General features: G+C 36.8%; 1 protein-coding gene across 2 annotated transcripts in view; it reads right to left on the minus strand.

The window, feature by feature from the left end:
• LOC109422497 (four and a half LIM domains protein 2) overlaps positions 1–21,195 on the minus strand; it is an 866,140-nt gene that overhangs the window by 224,887 nt on the left and 620,058 nt on the right. For both annotated transcript variants that reach the window (XM_062852254.1, XM_062852255.1), the window contains exons 3-5: positions 20,690–20,861; positions 7,454–7,655; positions 2,712–2,956 (exon numbers count right to left, since the gene is read on the minus strand). In XM_062852254.1, coding sequence (XP_062708238.1) covers positions 2,712–2,956; positions 7,454–7,655; positions 20,690–20,861 — 619 coding nt within the window. The remainder of the gene's footprint in view (positions 1–2,711; positions 2,957–7,453; positions 7,656–20,689; positions 20,862–21,195) is intronic.

Consider the following 21,195-nt stretch of genomic DNA (forward strand, 5'->3'; position numbering starts at 1 on the left):
ATCCCCACACTTATATTTTTCCTGGAAGTTAATTTGGGGAACGGATTTTTTTAGATGAAAACATTTTGTGATTTTATGACTTCCTCTCTAGCAGATACCATGAAGGTTGGGCGGTTGCATATGTTAAGTAAACCAAGATCTGTACTACTTAAGTATTCCATCAAACTGGAGCCTCTCAAATTGATGTCTGAGCTGCCCCAGATTATATGGTGAGCATTAGCATCACTACCAACAATTAGCGGAAGGCGCCTTGAAGTGCAGTATGCGATGACTTGTTTGAAAGCACCCGTAGGGGATGGTCCATCATGCGGTAAATAAACCGTACAATAAACGTATTTTCTGTTGAGGTTTCCAACAGCTACATCGATTGTGATAGCACATACATCTCTGGTGATGAATTCAGAGATGAGTGTAGCAACGATTGCGTTGTTGACAAGCACACATGCTCGAGGCATGACACGTGAGTTTGCCTTTTTATTTATACTGAAAGTAGCAAACACCAAATTCACAAGGTTTCATAGATAGAAATTTTCCTTATGAAATAAGGTTCTTGGACTAACGCGCTTTTGGGCTGTACTATTTTGCATGAGTCAACAAAGATTGATCGTTGCTGTTCTTTTGTGCTGAAAATTGTTCTGAGCTATCCTAACCGTAGCCAATACCCAAACTAGGCAAGATTAAACTCTTAACAATCACAGCACAAAAAAGAACAGCAACAATAAAGCCAGATCGGTATCGATTCGAGTGCGCCAAAGGCGAGGATGCACAGAATACCCGCGTAAAGCCGCATAACATCTTGAATTAGGGATCACCTGATTAGTGGACTCTTACCACTGGAACAAACGGCGGTTCGTAGAGCTACTCTTAGCCAGTTGAACCTACCGCTACCGACACTACACAGCTATCTAGGTTGATCGGGAAAAGAAGTTAATATTGATGATCAACTTCATACGGGCCCAAAAAGCCGGAAAAAGTAGAAATTTGGAAAGATTGCATACAAGTTATTATTATTATGGGAGTTTTAGTACCAGGATTTTAAAAATATTTTGTTATTATTAATGGTGAAATTTTTTATATTATCTTAAATAACCACTATGGAGATAACATGTACACTGTGGTGCATAATTGATCGGACAAACGCCGATTTTCATACAAAATGGCCAAGTTTGAGATGCTGTAACTATGGTTTGCTTTGTTGGATTGAGCTCAATTTTTGACAGGGAACTACAAATATGCTGAATTTTGTGTATACAAAGTATAAAATGTTTTCGTTCACAGGTCTGGGTGTGGCAAGGCGTTGAAAATATTGCAAAAGTGATCGGACAGCGGTACCCCTTTGATTTACACGCGTGCCGCTGTCCGATCACTTTTGCAATTATTATGCACCACAGTGTACGTACACTCAGCCAACATACGTACTGTTACAAAAATTCAATTTTTTTTCTTATTTTCACGCACTCTAACATATACAACGCCTTATTGTCGGGTTAAATAATAAACTGATTGCAATCCATCCATAACCAGCCCTCACAACTGGAGAATTGTTTTGAAAATGTCTCAATCAGTGAAGCTTTTCACAGTGAATTTGTTTTAAATGTCAATAGTTAAACCAGACTATTTCTGGAAACATCGGACGCCAACCGGAACAGACCTTCAAACTCTATCCTTTCACGCCAACAATATTCCGTTCGGTAATTAATGTTCCGGAACAAATGTTTCCTGCTACCACACCGAAAGTGCGTGTTCGTATCTTCTCACTAATATAGTAGTTTGAGTAAATGGTAACGATGAAAGTCGTCACAAAACTCTGTCGTCCATTCAAGAACCCGATAGCAGTCAAGTCAAGGAAATCTACTGAAATAAATGGTAGACCTTTTCCCCCACGGCAGCGAGTTATTCTGCCTCCTGAACAACATCGCGCTGATGTTGATGAAATCATGATGCGTAGAATAGACTGCCAAAGAACCGTCATAAATTTTCCTATCAACATCGTTGTTATCGACGACGGTGCTGTCGTTGGTTGATTTGCATTTGTATGTGCGTCTCGTCCTAACCTTGGGTCTTGATATTTTCTTTCCGGAGGGACTTCGCGCTTTAAATATTGTGAGGAAAAATTCTACATCTTAGATGTCTTGTTTTTTTAAGGCAATACCTAGTGCAATATGTACGTTGGTTTGAAAGTACGGTAGAACTCACTCATGAATGAAATAAAAAATTAAGAAAAACGAGATTCCAATAGACTATTTTTAATAAAGTCTGAACATGATAAAACCAAGATATAAACGTTTATTCACACATTTCTTCGCGAAAGTGATTTGTTACCACCATTCCCAAATGTTTGACATGCTTCATAAACAAGGTGACATGTTTGCTTGTGGACTGAGCGCAAACAACGACACATCGAATGCCGGGTAATCACGGCTTTATTGAGTCCGATACATATTGTCGTTTGGCAGCCAATAAATCAGGGATATCACATACTGTTTAATGGCCTGTTTCGACTCGGTTGGATACCGGCACGGGCGGCGGCTTCATTCGCAATCAAGCTCATTCGCCGCAATCCAGCGCTTTTGTTTTAATTGCTTCACACCCGGAATCCCCATGAAGTAAGTCCACTTCTATCCCACAATATCCCCACAGCATGTGTTTGTTCTGATTTATGACCGCTTCGGTCATCGGCCGCTAGAAGACTATGGAGATGGGGAACTTACCTCATCGCATGCATTACACCGAGGTTTCAGCAGTTCGGCATAGTGCCGCTCGCAGTAGATTTGATCGTCGTGGACACAGTAGGTCAGGTCGACTAGCAGCTCATCACAGGTGGTGCACTTGAAGCATCGCGGATGCCACAGAATTTGATCCCGGAACTTGGGTGCCGTCACAGCCATTTCACCCTGATTAAGCATATCGCCGCAGCCGGCACATTGCGTCTTGGCTGGGGTGTCTTTCACATAGCCTAAAATATAAACATGACATTTTAATTAGCTAAAGATCATCTGTTTATGCAAGGGCGTAGCCAGGGGGGGGCAGGGGGGGGCCGTGCCCCCCCCCTGACCGAGCAACTATATTCTAACTTAACCGAGAAACATAGATGATCAGAGCTGTTTTTGACTAGTAAAAATAAAATTCTCCTGCATCCTCGTATTTTTTTTTATGTATGCAGGAATTCCTTCGGAAATTCTTGAAGGAATATCTTCGAAAATTCCTGAGGGTATTCCTTCGGAAATTCCTGAAGAAATTCCTTCGGAAATTCCTGAAGGATTCCTTCGGAAATTTCTGGAGCAATTCCTTCGGAAATTCCTGGAGGAATTCCTTCGGAAATTCCTTGGGGAGTTCCTTGGGAAAATCTTGGATGAATACCTTTGGAGATTCCTGGAGGAATTCTTTCAGAAATCCATAGAGAAATTCGTGAGGAAATCCTTAGGTAAATTCCTTACGAAATTCCTGGACAAAATAATCCCAAACTTCCTGGAGGAATGCTTTTGGAAATTCCTGGAGGAATTCCTTCGGAAATTGCTGGATGAATGTCATTGAAAATTTCTGGAGGAATTCCTTCGGAAATTCCTGGAGAATTTTTTTCGGAAAGTCTTTTTGGATTTTATTTTTGGAAATTCCAAGAGGAATTCCCTCGAAAATTCATGGAGGAATTCCTTCACCAATTCCGTCAGGAATTCCTTCAAAAATTCCTGGAGGAATTCTTTCGGAAATTCCGGGCGGAATTCCTTCGGAAATTGCTGGACGAATTCGTTTGATGATTCATGGAGGAATTCCTTTGGAAATTCCTTCGGAAATTCCTTGAAAAACTCTTTTGGAATTTTCTGAAGGATTTTTTTTAATTCCAGGAAGAATCCCCTCAGAAATTCCAGGAGAAATTCTGTCGGAAATTCCTGGAGAAATTCCATTGGAAATTTCCAAAGGAATGAATTTCCGATGTAATTCCACCAGGAATTTTGCGAAGGAATTCCTTCAGGATTTTCCAAATAAATTCCTCCATTTATTTCCGAGAGAATTCCTCCAGGAATTTCCGTTGCAATTCCTTCAGGAATTTCCGAGGGAAATCCTCCAGGAAATTTCGGAAAAATCCCTCCACAAATTTCTGGAGGAATAACTCTAGGAATTTCCTCAAGGGAATTCCTCTTGGAATTTTCAAAGGTTTTCCTCCTGGAATTTCCGAAGGAATTCCTTTCATGAATGTCCGAAGAAATCCCCCCATGAATTTCCGAAGGAATTCCTCCAAAAATTTTCCGACGGAATTCCTCTACGAATTTCCGAAGAGATTCCTCGAGGAATTTCCAGAGGAATTCATCCAAGAATTTCCGAAGAAATTCTTCTAGGAATTTTCAAAAGAATTCCTCTTGGAATTTTTAAAGGAAGTCCTCCTGGAATTTCCGAAGGAATTCCTCCATGAATTTCCGAAGGAATTCCTCCATGAATTTCCGAATGAATTCCTCCAGGAATTTTGCGAAGGAATTTCTAAATTTTCCGAAGGAATTAATACATGAATTTCCAAAGGAATTCCTCCAGAAATTTTCCGACGGAATCCCTTCACGAATTTCCGAAGAAATTCCTCGAGGAATTTCCGGAGGAATTCCTCCAGGAAATACCGAAGGAGTTCCACCATGAATTTCCGAAGGAATTGCTCCAGAAATTTTCCGAAAGAATTCATTCACGAATTTCTGAAGAAATTCCTTCACGAAGTTTCAAAGGAATTCCTCCAGGAATTTCCTGAGAAATTCCTCCATGAATTTCCGGATGAATTTCTTCAGAAATTTCCGGAGGAAATCCTCCATTAATTTCCAAAGGAGATCCTCCAGGAATTTTCAAAGAAATTCCTTCTGCAATTTCCGAAGGAATTCCTCCTGGAATTTCCGAAGGAATTCTCTCATAAATTTCCGAAGGAATTCCTTCAGGAATTTCCGAAAGAAATCTTCCAACAATTTCCGAATGAATTCCTCCTGGAATTTCTGAGGGAATTCCTGTTGTAATTTCCGGTGGAATTCCTCCAGGGATTTTCAAAGGAATTTCACCTGAAATTTTCAAAGGATTTCCTGCCGGAATTTCCGAAGGAATTCTTTCATGAATATCCGAAAGAATTCCACCGGGAATTGAATTTTCGAAAGAATTTCCCCAGGAATTCCTTCACGAATTTCCGAAGGAGTTTCTCCATAAATTTCAGAAGGAATTCCTCCAGGACTTTTGCGAAGGAATCGCTCAAGGATTTTCTGAAGGAATACCTCCATGAATTTCCGAAGGAGTTCCTCCATAAATTTCAGGAAGGAATTTCTCCAGGTATTTCCGAAGGAATTCCTCCAGGAATTCCCAAAGGAAATCCTCTACGAATTCACGAAGGAATTCCTCCAAGAATTTCCGAGGGAATACCTCCAGGATTTTCCCGAAGAATTCCTCCATGAGTTTCCGGAGGAGTTTGTCCAGGAATTTCCGTAGGAATTCCTCCAGGAATTTTCAAAGAAATTTCTCCTGGAATTTTCAAAGGATTTCTCTTGAATTTCCGAAGGAATTCCTCTACGAATTTCCAAAGAAATCCCTCCCGGAATTTCCAAAGAAATTTCTTAGGGATTTGCCTAGAAATACCTCCAAAAATTTCCGAATGAATTCCTCCAAAAATTTTTGACGGTTGTCCTCAAAAAATTTCCTTAGGATTTTCTCACATAATCCCCAAACGTGTTTCTGAAGGAATGTTTGAAGAAGTTTCTCAAGTTTTCGTAGGAGTTCCGCAATACATTTTTGAAAGAATTTCATGAGGAATTTCCGAAGAAACTTCTCAAGGATCTTTCGCTGGAATTCCAAAAAGATTTATAAAAAAAAAACGAAAAAATTCCTCAACGAACTTATCAAACAATTTCTCACGAAATTTCCGAAGGTATTTCATAAGATATTTCAGACATATGTCAAAAAAAATCCAAACGAGCTCCTTCAACAATTTCCGAATTTTCCTTATCAAGGCTTTTTTAAAGGAATTCTTCAAAGAATTTCCGAATGAGTTCCTCTAGGAAATAAAAAATCACAAAAAGCATTTCTTCAGGAATTTCCGAAATATTTTTTCAAGGATGTTTTGAAAGATTTTTAAAAAAATTTCTTATGGAATTTCAGAAGGGATATCTCATGAGACTTTCAATGGATTTTTTTCAATATTTTCGAAAGAATTGCTTCAGGAATTTGGGAAGGAATTCTCACAGAAATTTCCGGATGAATTCCTCCAAGAATTTTTGAAGGTATTCTTCAAGGAATTTTCGGAAGAATTCCTCACGAAAACTCCGAAGGAGTTCCTCAAGGAATATTCTAAATCTATTTCAAAGAAATTCCTCAAGGAATTCCCGAAGAATCTTCTAAAGGAAATCGTAGAAGAACTCTCGACGTCTTATGGAATTTCTCAAGGAGCTTTAGAAATGAAGGAATTCCTCAAGAAATTTCTGAAGAATTTGTCAAGGAATTTCCGGTGGAATACCTCAAGGATTTTCGAAATAAATTCCTGAAATTATTTTTTATTTGATTCCTTTAAAAATTTCTGAATGCATTCCTCTAGCAACTTCCAAAGATATTCCTCCAGGAATTTCCGAAGGAATTCCTTTAGACATTTTTAAAGATTTTTTTTCCGTTATTTCATTAAAGGATTTTTCGAAGAAATTTCTCCAAAAATTTCTTAGGGTATTCCTCTATTCTTAGTTTGATTGGAATTTTTGAAAGAATTCCCAGAGAAATTCTTAAAGTATTTTCTGGAGCTTCTCAAACGGATTTCTGGTGGAATTAAGAATGGTATTTGTAAAGAATTACTGGGGAAATTTTCAAAAGATTGCATGGTAAAATTCGTAATAAAACTTCTGGAGGAATTTTTGAAGAAATTTCTGAAGGTATTCTCAACGGAATTAATGCAAGTTTTCCGAAGGTAATTTCTGCTGGAATATCTACATTACAATAACCGGGAAAAATATTAAAAAAATTTCTGGAGAAACTGCTGGATAAATTCAAATTCATGATGGCATTTGTTGAGAAATTCCTGAAGCAATATCTTGAGGAATTCTTCAGGATTATAATCATATATGATTCTTCCATTGAACCATTCCTGTTAATCACCCATTTTGCATCCTCCTCTTCCTCTTCTTGGCGTAACGTCCTCACTGGGACAAAGCCTGCTTCTCAGCTTAGTGTTCTATGAGCACTTCTACAGTTATTAACTGAGAGCTTCCTCTGCCAATGACCATTTTGCATGTGTATATCGTGTGGCAGGCACGAAGATACTCTATGCCCAAGGAAGTCAAGGAAATTTCCTTGATTTCCTCCCATTTTTCATACTTCACTTTTATTTATTTTTTAATGATGAAGTATTTGAACTCCTTGTTACTGCAAAGTGGTTTTCAGTGTAAGGGTGCTCGCCCCCCCCTGGCTGAAAAGCTGGCTACGCCCTTGTGTTTATGTTACTTCACGAACAACTCACCTATATCCAAGGCGATTTCGTTGCGGGCCGCAACGAAATCTTCGTAGGAACTTCGGTTGGACTCCTCGACGTGTTTGCAGTACGCCAGGGCTAGGTCTTGCTTTGGCAGTTGGTAGACCAGCTGTTTGTCCCGGAACCGCTCGCCCTGGGTGCCAATCTTGGGGACTTTCTCCGATGGGATTACATCGAAGTACCGTTGAATCTGTGGAATGAGGAATCGAAAAAAATGCTTGAGAATGAGAAATTAAAAGGTTTCGCATAGATTTGATTCTTTTTGAGGTAATACACATGCTAAGTCATTTTTTTTCTCTATACTTGCTTATTTAAGCAAACTGAAAAACTAGAGACAACTCTGACCATGCTTGGTTTTTATAGCCAGATCTTGCTTATCGGTTGGCAAGAGTTATTAATAAGGCACTGCAAGCTGCGGTTACTAAGACACATTTTTGTTAGCCTTTAACGTTTTGGACTTGAAAAAAAATCGTCAGGGTTCGCGTGGGAAAATGGTCCTCCTGATATTTACAGGAATCCCATCTGAGATACCTCCAAGAAATCCTTTGTGGTTTTTTCACAAATTTGTTCCAGGACTTTTACAGAAGCTTCTTAAGTAAATAATCTGTAATAAAATAATGAATTCTTTTGAGATTTCTAGGGAGTACTTGATTAGATTCTTCCGGGAGTTCATTTGGGATTCCTTCAGAAGTTCCATTGGAGGGATTTCCAGGAGACTCTTCTGAGATTCTTATAGAGGTTCCGTCTGTGATTCCTTTAAGAGCTATTGCCAGGATTTTTCGAGGAAGTTTTCCTGGGATTCTTCCAGAGATACTTTCTGGGATTTCTTAAGGAGAACATTTTGAGATTACTTCCTGAGTTCCTAGACTCCTTCAAAATTCCTTCGAAGATTCCTTTAGTATTTTTTTCTAAGATTCCACAAGATCTCCACAAATTTATTATTCTAGAATCCTCTAGAATTTTCTTCTGCGTTACTTCAGGGAGGATCTTAGGATCTTTTCGGGATTCCTTCAGAAATTCCCTCTGGGATCCCTTCTGAGATTCTTAAAAGGTTCTTTTGAGATTCCTCTAGAAACTTCTCCGGGATTTCTCAATGGGAATTCTCCAGGTATTCCATCCGAGATTCTTTTAATAGTTTCTCTTTGAATCTCTGTAGAAGTGTGACTCCCAAAAAGTATTCCTGGAAATTACAGTAATTTATCCCAAGATTACTCTAGGAGTTCTTTTGGGGATTGCTTCGGGAATTCTTTTCGAGATTCCTACAGGAACTTCTTCCAAAATTCCGCCAGGGATTTGTTTCCAGGAATTCAATGCGAGATTTCTCCTGCAGTTCCTCCAGGGTTTTCTTCAGAGATTCTTTCTAAGATTCATTCAGAAATTCTACAGAAACCCTGACGAAAACTTCTTTCAGTATTCCTCCAAAATCTTCTCCGGGATCCTTCTTTTCTTCCGGGATTTTTACGGTAATTCAACCAGGCACTCCTTCCTCCGAGAATTCCCATGGGAATTCCTCCAGGAACTTCTTCTGAACTTCTGTCAGGAATTGCTTCTGGAATTTCTTCCGCAATTCTTTCGTGGATTCCTTCGGGATTTTTTTCTGGGATTTCTTTGGCAGCTCTTTCATAGAAGAAGTAATACCAGGGGCGTCATGGTAGCGATTTTTTCGGCAGTCAATCTGCGAATGTAAACGATCCGATAGAGGTACCCGAATGGACACACACAATTTAATGGTTTTCTTCGGTACTTTCAGGTATTAAGTTAGTCTATGCTAATACTGGAGAAACCTCGGATCATCCCCTCAGAAAATTGTCATGTTTTAAACTCATATCTCCACCAATTAGCATCAGATTTCAAAACTCTAGGTCTCATTCAAAAGATAATAAGTCAAAGTAACTTTGGTGAAACTTTTACAAAAATATTTGTATGTATACTTAACCCAAAGTTGCAAAATGAATATAAACTTACGGCAGTGTCGCTGGAAATTGGGTCAACCAAATTTTAAGATGAGAGCGTTAATATAACCTATTTTCTATTAGCTTTCGACTGTTTTCATCAAACTTGGCTAAAAAATCTAGGAAAAAAGTTGTAAAGTAAATTAACGCTTGATGTCATCGACCAAAAATTTGGGGTCACCCCTCAATATGGTGTATTTCGAAGTTTGGGGTCACTGTCGTAAAACATGGAAAAGTGATTTGGTGATATCTTCATTATCTATATATCAATTTTAATTCTTTTTGGCTCATTTTAAAGATAATTAACTAAATTTACGTTTGATGTCTTTAATTTGGCGTATTCGACGATTTTTATATATAAAAATGTTATGTAAAGTTAACACATTTCACCACATTTCGAAAAATGGGACAAAGTTTTAGTATGTAAATTCTAACAAATATGTACCGTCGTGCGGGGCTTCTTTATACACTTTTTCATGGTTCTTCAACTTCATGACTTTATAACTCCCATAGTAGTGAATGAATTTCCGCAATTTTCACACACAATAATCGTGAGTATGTCTGTAGCATGTATGCACAATTTGAGCTAAATCCATCAATAAACAAAAAAGTTGTTCTTACACCAACCGGACACATCTCATATAGCACCGGATGGGGGCTACTTTGGACATTTGTATCTATAACAAAACTGCATTTCAAATTCCAAGGGTACTTAGAAAACTACTTTGTACCAATACTGTAGTATACTATATCAGACATCAATAAATATATGCGTTTTAAGATGGATCTGGGCTATCTTTGGTATTATGAGCAGCGTGATATTGCTATATAGATAGCCTGAAAAAAGGGACCATCAATCCTTTATTTAGGTGAAATGGTCATTTATAATGTATAACGATTCAAATATTCGATTGTATATGCTACGTTGATACATTTTGAATGAATTGAGCAACCCTTTGAAAATTATGAACTGTACAAACAATGCACACAGAGTAAATGTTCTGATACGTTATATATATTTTTTTTTTGGTTCATTCGATGTTTTTTCGTGTCCTGACAAGCAATAAAGGGTCTGCTTTAAAAACAATTTCAACCAAATGAAGGGGGAAATATTGCTTCATAATAGTCCCAAAGACATCAAACAGATTAGAGCCATATTTTGAATTCAAAAAATCCATTTTTAAAAGTGTCCAACGTAGCCCCGCATTTCATAAGTAGCCCCGCACGACGGTAGGGTTCAATAGTAATTACCATTTATTATGCTTCAAATAAGCCAAAAAGTATTAAAATTGAATGAAAGATGACAAAGTTATCAACAAATCACTTTTCCATGTTTTACGACAGTGACCCCAAAGTTTTGGCAGATGACACCTAGAAGTAATTTATCTTATAGCTTTTTTCCTAGATTTTGTAGCTGAGTTCGGTAAAAAGCAGTTGGTTATATTAACGCTCTTATCTTAAAATTTTGTCGGCTCAATTTCTAGCGACACTGCTTTAAGTTTATATTTATTTTTTTAGAATATATGGCAACTTCAGATTAACTTTACATACCAACATTTTTGAAAATTTTTCATTCAAATCATGTTTAAAGTTACTTTGACCTATTATCTTTTGAATTAGATCTAGGGTTTTGAAATCGGACGCAAATTGGCGGAGATATGAGCCTATAAAAATGACATGTTTTTGAGAGGGTGACCCCAAACTTTTGATCGGGAGTGTATATTTAACTTAAGGCGAAACTGGCCCACTGCACCACCGTGGGTGCCCAGGACTGAAAGTAAGTAAGTAAAAACTGGAAGCATTTCCTTTTTTTTGGTTTTTCATTTTTAATTAAATAACGAAGCAATAGTTTCATAATCGGTTTTCGTACACATGCAGAGTATGGGTCAATGTATATTTTTTTTCGTGGTGGAAAAGATTTTTCATTTTTACAGAATACATTTTTTGTGACATTTTGTTTAAAAATAGCTACTACAAAAATAAGTGTGTAAAATTAGCAATACACAGAAATAAAAATAAAAATAAATGTTTCTGCAAAAACGAATAACATTTTCCACCAGGAAAAAAAAAAAAGACATAGGGGGATTAGGGGCATAATGGACACCCGGGGCGAAATGGACACCCCTGTTTTTGCCGAAACCGTTGACTTTTATGTAAAACTTATGCATTAAAGTGTAAAGGAACAAGTCATTGTTCTATTTTTCAAAAGTTCCATTTATATTCCTTAAAAATTATCAAAATATCATTGAAATTGAAGTATGTTTTTCGTATGGTGGATTTCTTATAATTTCGTAGCAGTAGCAAATAAGGTATTACAAGTGTTTGAGTGTATCCACGATAAAAACAAGTGAATTGTTAGCTTATCTACATGTATACGCAGATTTAGCTGTGGATAAAGTATTACATTTTTGATCAGAACTTACTCAAAATAGCAATTTTAATGTTGTAGTCCATTCGGGGCGAAATGAACATTGGCAATTATGAATGGATGTACGCGCATTGCATACTGTTAGGCGTTTTAGAGAGTTTGGAAAAAATCAATTCGATTATTTTAGTCTAGAACTTATTTAATTAACTTTGATGTTATGTAAACTCGTCTAAGATGGAGTATTATATCTGTGGTATTAAGCCCCGTAGGCAAATTACTTAACTGGTCGATATTATCAAAGATACAGCATAAAATATGCAGGGGTGTTCGTTATGCCCCGATGGGTGTCCATTTCGCCCGTACCTCTCCTGCCAGCCCCAAAAAACACACGGTTAACAATTCATTATTTCTTCACAATAATGACATTCTACCTGCTGTAAATGATTGAAATACGTAGGAAACAAGTTAAAGTTGTAAGCCAACTGATAATATGTTAACTTTTTGTCTGTTATACAGGCCTTACATACTCATTTGCTTAGGGTGTCCATTATGCCCCTAATCCCCCTACCTTGATCCATACTCACATGTACGTGTACACATGTACGAAACCCGATTTTAAAAATATTGTTTCATTATTTAATAAATCAATCAAACCAAAAATGAGGAAATGCATCCAGTTTCGCCTTAAGCTAATTCTACAATTAAATCTCGGAATTAATTTCTAGAGAGATTCAGGAAAGAGCCTTTGGAAGAATCCCAGGAATACTGCCTGGATGAATCCTGGCAGGAGCTTCAGGAATCTCAGAAGACACTCTAGGAAAAACCTGGAAAAGCTTCTGGATCAAATTTGTGGAGATAGTGCGAAGGGCCTTTTGGAGATAATATTCCCAGTTTCCATAGAAACTTTTGCTACTTCTTAAAATTATTTCATGAGATTTTTTTTCAGTGATTTATTTAAAAAACTACTTTAAGAACCTTACTGTGATTCTTTCAGGGGTTGCATAATAAATAGCTTTAAGGAATTCTTGAAGGCAGTGTGTGGATTTTTATCGCAAATCACTGAATGGTCCATACTCAGCAAGTGATATATTCGCGAATGTAATATTTCGTGAACCGACATGCTCGTGAACGCTCCTCGAAATGCTGTTCATTTTCTTGTCCGGTTCGATACGATAGCGCAATCAAGGGAGAAGATGCTCGATGACGCTAATGAAAGCGATGCATTCGGTAAGAATATTTTATTGTCATAATTATTTTTTATTGTGACTACACAACCTGCAACATCATGAATACAGTTAAATTAAATAGTAGTTCACTTTTATAAAGCGAAAACGCATTAAATACTGATAAAAATAACTATTATTCACAGTTGTCCCAAGCCAACGATGAGAGATCATCGGTAAGTGTTACACTTAGCGATGCCCGCTCATCGCCGAAGCTTGTCTATATAGGAGTATCTTCTTTGTGTTCCTTCGTGAACCATGCGACACCACGAGAGAACATAGACCGCTTGGTAATTAAAACAGAACCAACAGAAGGTAAGAAAAACTGCCGAGTGGTTCACTTATCACTTTTTCGTCCAAACACTGCTTGAAGGACTCGGTCTTGGGAGTCCTTCAGGAATTCCTTGTAGCAATTTATTACTTTATTACTAGAGAAATCCCAACTGAAAATGCTTGACAAATCCCAGTAAGAATTCGTGGAGAAATTTTAGTGAGACTATCTGCTAATACTCTAAGAGGCATTCCTAAAGGAATCCTTGAAATCAGAATCACATGAAGGGTATGTATAGGAATCCCAACAAGATTTTTAAAGGAATCCCATCAGGAATTCGTGGAGGAATTCCAAGGGGATTTCTCGAAAGATTTCTCTAGGATTGCTGAAGAAATACCTTCAAGGATTCCTCGAGGAATATCTCCTGTGATTCCCGAGCAGAGGGGAATATCAAATTAATAACTACGAAATCACAAAACCTGTTTTTATATCTTGTTTTGTTATTATTGAATTATCAAGGCATTACGTTTCCATAACATGTTTTGTTGGACAATCTTATTTTGTTATGACCAAGCAATTGGTATGCAGCCCTTAAATAACATTTCAATATTACATTCTGTTGTGGAACAAGTTTGGTTATTATTGTATTATTGAGAGTGCACAAATACTTTATGGTATTGCTATCTAAACTAAAACAAATTTTGAAACAAAACCTACGTCATTCTACAACGTTATTTACAGCATTTGAGGGAAAGCAACTGCATATTCACTCATCAATTTGTCTTCCTCTTCCATTTATCATTACATCCAAACTGAGACAAAGTGCATACCCCATATCACTAACTAGTATTCCGTGGGAAAAAGTTTGCATAATGCACCAGAAAAACTGTTTAACGATTTTTTGAAAAGTGCGCAAAGTTAGGCCCTAGGTGCGCAAAGTATGGTACGCTTACGGTATCACATTTGATAAGAGGTGTGGTATATTACGTGACATGGAGGTGCTGTAATGTGTACAAAACAAAGTCCCTGCTGGGCGGCGCGAGGTTTTGCTAAATTTCTGAAATTGACTGAGTTGTAGCTGAAAAGTACCCAAAATACCAGCCACTGCCCAAGTGGCGCAGTACCCTGCATACATCTAAACGAGAACATAGCAAAACATAGCAGAAGAAGAACGATGGTGTTTTGAAAAATCCTATCCCTATCACACAGGAGAAGATTTTAAAATGCCTCTATAAAATCTAAAACAAAATCTAATTAAAAACGGTTTCATGTACGGTGTAAGACTTTGGACGGACTACATATTGAACGTATAAATTTAAATTTAACATTTTTTTCTTGGTAAGGTACTTAATTTGTACCAATCACCAATTGGGTTTTTAAATTAAGAATAATATATTGATTTTTTGATTTTATTCGAAAGAGCACCTTTTTATAAGCCAGTATGATTTTTTTCAGATTTTTAAAACTTTATTTTGATACCTAAATTCAATTACAAAAAGATTTTTTGAAATCACCTTCTGACAGCTGGGCAACTGCTTGACAGCTCCGCCCAGTACGAAATGCGACGAGGGGTGATTCGACAAATCGCTCCCATACAAACTTTAAATCGATTTTTAAATAGGTTCCCGGGTACCAAAGTTCATGAAAATTTGGATTTCGGCTCAGTTTGGCATGTAGATTGTGAATATGGAATTATCTCAACACCACTAAAGAAGCCAATTGCAGCTGGTTTATGGAAAATTCCACGTGTATGGCAATTCAGTAACAAATTTTGAAAACGACGTATAATCAATGCTACACCATTGATTATACGTCGTTTTCAAAATTTGTTACTGAATTCAGGTTTTTTCTTAACTCACGATGACCAGATCGGTTCAGTCGGATTTGTTTTTGATGGAAAAAATAAATCTGGATCAAATGAGATCAATATTGTCAAAATCGGAGAAAATTTATCGCAGATATAACCATTACATAGTTTACCTGCTTTATTTTATTGTCTGCTGTTTCATATTCTGAAGTAAAAAATAAAGGCATTGCAATATCTAGAAATTTCATCAGACTCTTCCGTATTTTTTATTTTATTCATTGCTATAATTTGAGTTTTGGGTAAATATAGCATCATAGCTATTGATATGTTTATCTTTGTATTAATTTCCTTTTTTCAATATCCCAGTCCCGTTACGGTGACAAATTCCTATCACTTTTCTACGATTCCCAATTCTTATAGGTTAAGTATAATTTTAGCTTCAAAAAGTGATACATCTGCAAATGAGTTTTTTTTATCTCAAAATTGAGTAAACTTAGTTGAATTTATATGTCATTTTAACAGTACTGCTATTCTAACCTCTAATTATAACGTCAAAAAGTACCGAACAGACTATGTATTACGAAGTAATGAATGTTAGTGAGAGTGGAGATAGCAAATATGGTACCTACTAAATAATTCTAATCAATAAAAATGTCAACTATACAGACAATTCTGCTCAATTGGTGATTGCATTTGTCTATTATAACTTTTTCCTTTCGATCTATTATTATTCGATCATATATTGTTTGACATTATGTCATAAATATCTTTTTTCATTACTAAAAATAATCCTAAACAGAATAAAACTAAACAGCATCTGCAGAAGTAATCATATCGGCATATGATATAATTACCTTTTACCTTCGCTCACGTAGGTACGTGTATAATCGCCGTTCTCACAACGCGAACAAAACAAAAAATAAAATAAAAATCATCTCCGTCCGGAAAGAATCTTTGTCGCCGCCAAAATACACCCCGGCCATGCCACCACTGTTATTAGTGTTTCAGTGCGCATGTCTGCGCACCGCGATAGCGCTGTTGGTAAGAGAGAGAGGTTCATTGTTTGATCTTGCATTCAAATCTCTGTCTATTTTTGTCCTGCGACTGGCAAACATGAAATGGGGGAATGGGGAAACTGGCAATACGTAGAACCAGTAAAGCTTCTATCGTCCCTCACTGCAAGTGCTGTGATAGCCTCATTGGTAAAGGCGACTGAAAATTAACGATAGCAGGATTGGAGGTTCAAATCCCGTCCATGTTTGTAAGTTTTATAATGAAATCGAAATTTTTTTTATGTGATCTATTATTTTCTAAAAATAGAATAACACACTTAAAATCATTACCCAAAAATGAGTAAAAAAAGTAAGTTTTAACCCAAATTTCTAACTCTAACTCTAACTCTTTAATATCAAAATTTGTTATTGAAATATTTCCCAAATTCACTGTTATTAAGTTGTTATTGCCACTAACAAAACATGTTATTAAATTGATTTTTCAGGAACAAATTTTTGTTATGTGACTTGTTATTTTGCCGCTTATGACAGACAAGTTTATAACTCAATATGTTATGTTAATAACATGAAAATTACTAATTCCATTATGCAGTTATTTTGCCAAAATAACGCATTTTGTTATGCTGTTGTTATTCTCTTCTGCTCGGGTTGGTCCAGGCACTTCCCCAAGAGTTTTTTTTTATGAATTCCTCCAGAAATTTGTGCAAGCATTCATCAAAGAATTTTCCTTTCACTTTCTTTTTTTCATCACTAGAATTTCTTGCTGGGATTCCTCCAGCAATTCTCGCTGTAATTTATTCAGCAGTTTCTCCAAAATTTTATTATTCTTACCGGAAATGCTCTTAATATTAGTTTAAGAACTACTGCTAGGACTGCTACTAGGATTTCTGAAAAGAGGAATTCCTTGGAAATAGGAGACGTGTCACCCAGAATACCGATGCATTCAAAAATCACCCAATAGGTATGCCAAGAATATGTAGGAGAATATATGAATGAACCACATGAGAATACCCGAGTAGAAGAAAAAATAATATCCCAAGTGGAAGTAATAATCCGAGTAGAAGAAAAAAACAGATCAATATCAGCATTAGATATTACTCAGTGAAGTACTCAAGATCATAATTAGCTATTGATTTGTTTCACATAAGAGACAAAAGATCAAAAATAAGATCAAAACTTGGTATGGGGAAGAACATAATAATATCTCATTTAGATATTATAAGATCAAACTAATATCTGGGCCAGTGAATCAAAATTCAACCATCGCGCAACAATAATGACAATGTCGCAACCTGTACTTGTTGCGACAAACAAACCCATGCGACATAAGTTTGTCCCTACTTGAAAATAATGGGACTAACATCGTACACCACGAGTTTACAGATTTTTAAGCCTTGCATTGCGATTTTCGAACGGTAACTTTGAGTCGGTAAACACTGTAATTCTGGTGAAGCTCTATCATCAAACAGTTTCGACTTTGGGTTAGCAATAATTGATTATTCACGAGTTGAAATGTACGCAACAAATTCAGCTTCCGTTTTGTCTGCAACAAAAAATTTCGAGATCATGTCATTATCTGTTACCAGTAGGGATAAAGAGTAATCGTCGCACCTTCTTTGTTGCTTGTTTTGTGCCTCTTTTGTCTGACAATTCTCTTCACTGATCTGGGCAGATCTGGACTGTAGAATATCAAACCAATATCAAAAAATGGTCTGACAAATGGAATAGAGTAAAAAAAAAGAAAAATGAGCGCGATCAGAATCAAACTTATTACCTTGTGGTTTATGAGCAGTGACATTACCACTTCACTACGTCTCATATCTGAAAATAGGAGGTAACAAGAGCATCAAGTTCTACGTTTTCCAAGGTGTTTGCGGTTAATAGTAGTTTTGTTGGTTTGGTCGCGCCATGCTGTAGATGAGTGTGTGAAAGAACTAATTTTGATCTTGAATATTAGTTTTCAGATCTTACAATTTTTGGATGTTGCAGATGGAAATGTGAAGAGATAATTTTGATCTTAAGCAGTATTTTTCAAATTTTCCTATGATAAATGTTCGATTGCAGAATATAAAACAGTTTCAACTCAAAATTTGCAAACTGAAGCTAGTAATATGACACTTTTGACCAATCCCGAGTACGTGGAACAATCTGATGAATAGCATATTTAGTTATGACTGATTGAATTACTGAAGAGCAAAAACTGATATTGGTTTGATTGATACATATAAGAGATAAAAGAACAGAAACAATAGCAAAATCTAATATGGTGAACTACTCAATAATAGCTCGTTAAGATATTACAAGATCAAAACAATAGCAGACAAGATTTGTCACTCTTTTTCTAGAAAAAAATAAATAAAAAAATGGCAGCATCCAGCATCGAACTTACCGACCTTAGGATTCACAGACGGCGATGCTCACCATTCAACTGTGACTCGCTGTTGTAAATAACATGGGAATAAGAGCATGCGGTTCTTCGTTTCCACAGCTCAGAAAAAGACACAAGGAATTTCACCAACATTGAGCCATCTCTATGGGTGTATGTGTTCCATTTCGTGCAGAAAAGCTGAACTTGTTCTTATGTTGAAATTTTCAGCTATTTCGACAAGAACAAAAACTGATATCATATCACTTTCAGCTATTCGTGCGATATTCATTATAGAATTTTGAATAACTCATCAAAATCACATCGAGCTATGACAGCAAAAAGTGTTCGATTTGAGATATGATTTAGATATTCTCTTCTACCCGGGATGCCAAATATTTGACCACTTTTGGTCAAAATTTAACGACCAAGTTGTACCGGGTAAATAAAAATATATTTGACACTCTTGAAAAACGAATAGGGACAAACAGAGACAAACAGTTTGTCAAAATTTATCTGTCAAAAGTGGCGTCTGGGCAAAGCGTGTACTCAATTAAGAATTGCATATTTTCCTAAACTGAAAGAGAACTTTTTTTTCTAGATGATTCCACATTTTAGGCCCATTCTACGAATTGTTACAAAGGTAGTGATCCAAACTTCAAAAACGACATGTGTAGAACATGTTTGATTTATTTTGCGCCCAAAACAAGACACATTTCCACCAATAGGACGCAATCAGTGAAGTACTAGATTGTAGTAATGACTGAATTTTCGTATAATGAGAAGGTAAATTCTCCATTTCTGCAATGAAATGTCTCAAAAAGCTTGGCTATCATGTTTCCTTGCCTGATTAAATGCTGTTTGAGGAAAATTTAGGGTAACTGTGTTATTGTTTTCACCATTTCCTACAACTTAAGCATTTTAAACACAGCGGTTGGCTGTGGTTGGTTCATTAAGATCTGGGGGCATCCATAATCCGTTTTTTTTTAATGAAAACTCCAACTTGTTTGTTTGGGTCGTAACGCTAGGCTGTATCCCCTATTCCCCTGAAGCGTTACGTAATTTATTAATTCCCTATCCCCTGAAGTGCTACAAAATTTTGGGACGGTGCATAATGAAAATATACACGAAAGTTAGTTTTCATGCGAAGTGTTGGGAAACTTCGACATTCATACAACGGGTTGCACAAGGCTTTCTAAGATCTAATTAAGTAGTAATTTTGAAATCATACCACGATGAGATATTGAGCAGATATTTGGCAACTGTTTGAATATCTCACCAATATCATATTAAGATATGACATCAAAATTTGATCGTTTAGAGATATGATAATGATATTCACGTCTACCCGGGAGTACGTTAAAATTTTCAAAACAAACTCGCTTAGGATTTTTGGATAAACGGTCAGCGAGAAATTCAAAATAATGCATTAAGAAATTATAAAAGCGTAAAATCTTTTTATTTGAATTCCTTAAGAGATCTAAAGAAAAATTCGCAAATATTGGGAAAACAATTTTCCGAGATTTCTCATCGACGTGAGATATTTTATTCGGCGCACGCTTGCAAACTTGTGGACGTTTTGTCGCAAAAACAAAAAAACGACCGCGACAGTATGATCTCGGATGTTGTGATCTGGCCCCATGCAATTTGACCAAAATGACTTCTATGCGAATAATGATGTTAATTGACCAATTTTTCCTTTGATTGCTTAAACAATAAATTTCCATACTTAAATGGCTTGCAGTCAAAAAAGCCCAAAATCGCATATTTTGCCCTATAAGTTGAGGTATATCTCAAAATTGTGATAGGCTAGAGCAAATCTGAGCCCAGTTTCGGATTCAGCGGCCCAAAATCTGTCAGAGCTGTGATATTGAAAAAATGGGCAAAGTGTGGCCTGATGTACACAGGGTCAAATATTTAACAATAAAAGAACTCAAGAGTCGAGAAGCAACATCAGTTTGACACTAATGAAAATTCGATCGAGTCAAACAAGATATTTGAGCATTGGTTTCTTTTAGGATAAATATTTGACTCTGTGTACTAACAGGCTGTTAGTAACAGCTTGTGTCGTTCCTATGAATTTCGAAATGGTTCGAATTAGGATTGTAATTTAACTAGTTCAAATTACGACTTCTTACCCTTTGGATTTTAAGAAGTAGTCCTAAGCTTTAGTTTGAGAGTAACAGTTAAATATGTTAATGATGTATATTACGGAGTGCACTTACCTTTGCCGACGTGAGTATTCCCGGCGGCACCCAGGTGTAGCCCATCTGCCGCGGATCCACCCGACTGGTGTTGGAGTCATGCTTGAAGCCTAACCGTTCCCGTACCGAAGTCAGCTGTTCGTGATAGACGGCATGCGTTTCCCGCGGACATTTACACTCCTGGCAGGTTTTCCTGTTGTTGGGAGATGAGAGATGAAAGAGAGAAAAGGCGAATCAGTATAACAGTTTAGTTTGACTAGTGACCGCGAGGAGGTATCGCTGTCGTTTGAGAGAATAGAAAATGTGCATTGGTGGAGACGCTTGGTTGATTGTGTACCCGATCAGCTGTTGAAAATGCACACTCTCGCTCTCTCCGTTTTCATGAATGAAAGAAAATCGCGAGGAAACCGGTATCCACACTCTCTTGCTTTGGTTTGTTTATTCAGATACGACGACCGGCATGGATGTAGTGTAGGTAGTTCATTAGCAATCCGACTGCATTCGGATTTACCACGCGAGAGATAGAA

Source organism: Aedes albopictus, chromosome 2 (genome assembly GCF_035046485.1).
Source record: "Aedes albopictus strain Foshan chromosome 2, AalbF5, whole genome shotgun sequence".
In the NCBI taxonomy this organism is placed as follows: Eukaryota; Metazoa; Arthropoda; class Insecta; order Diptera; family Culicidae; genus Aedes; species Aedes albopictus.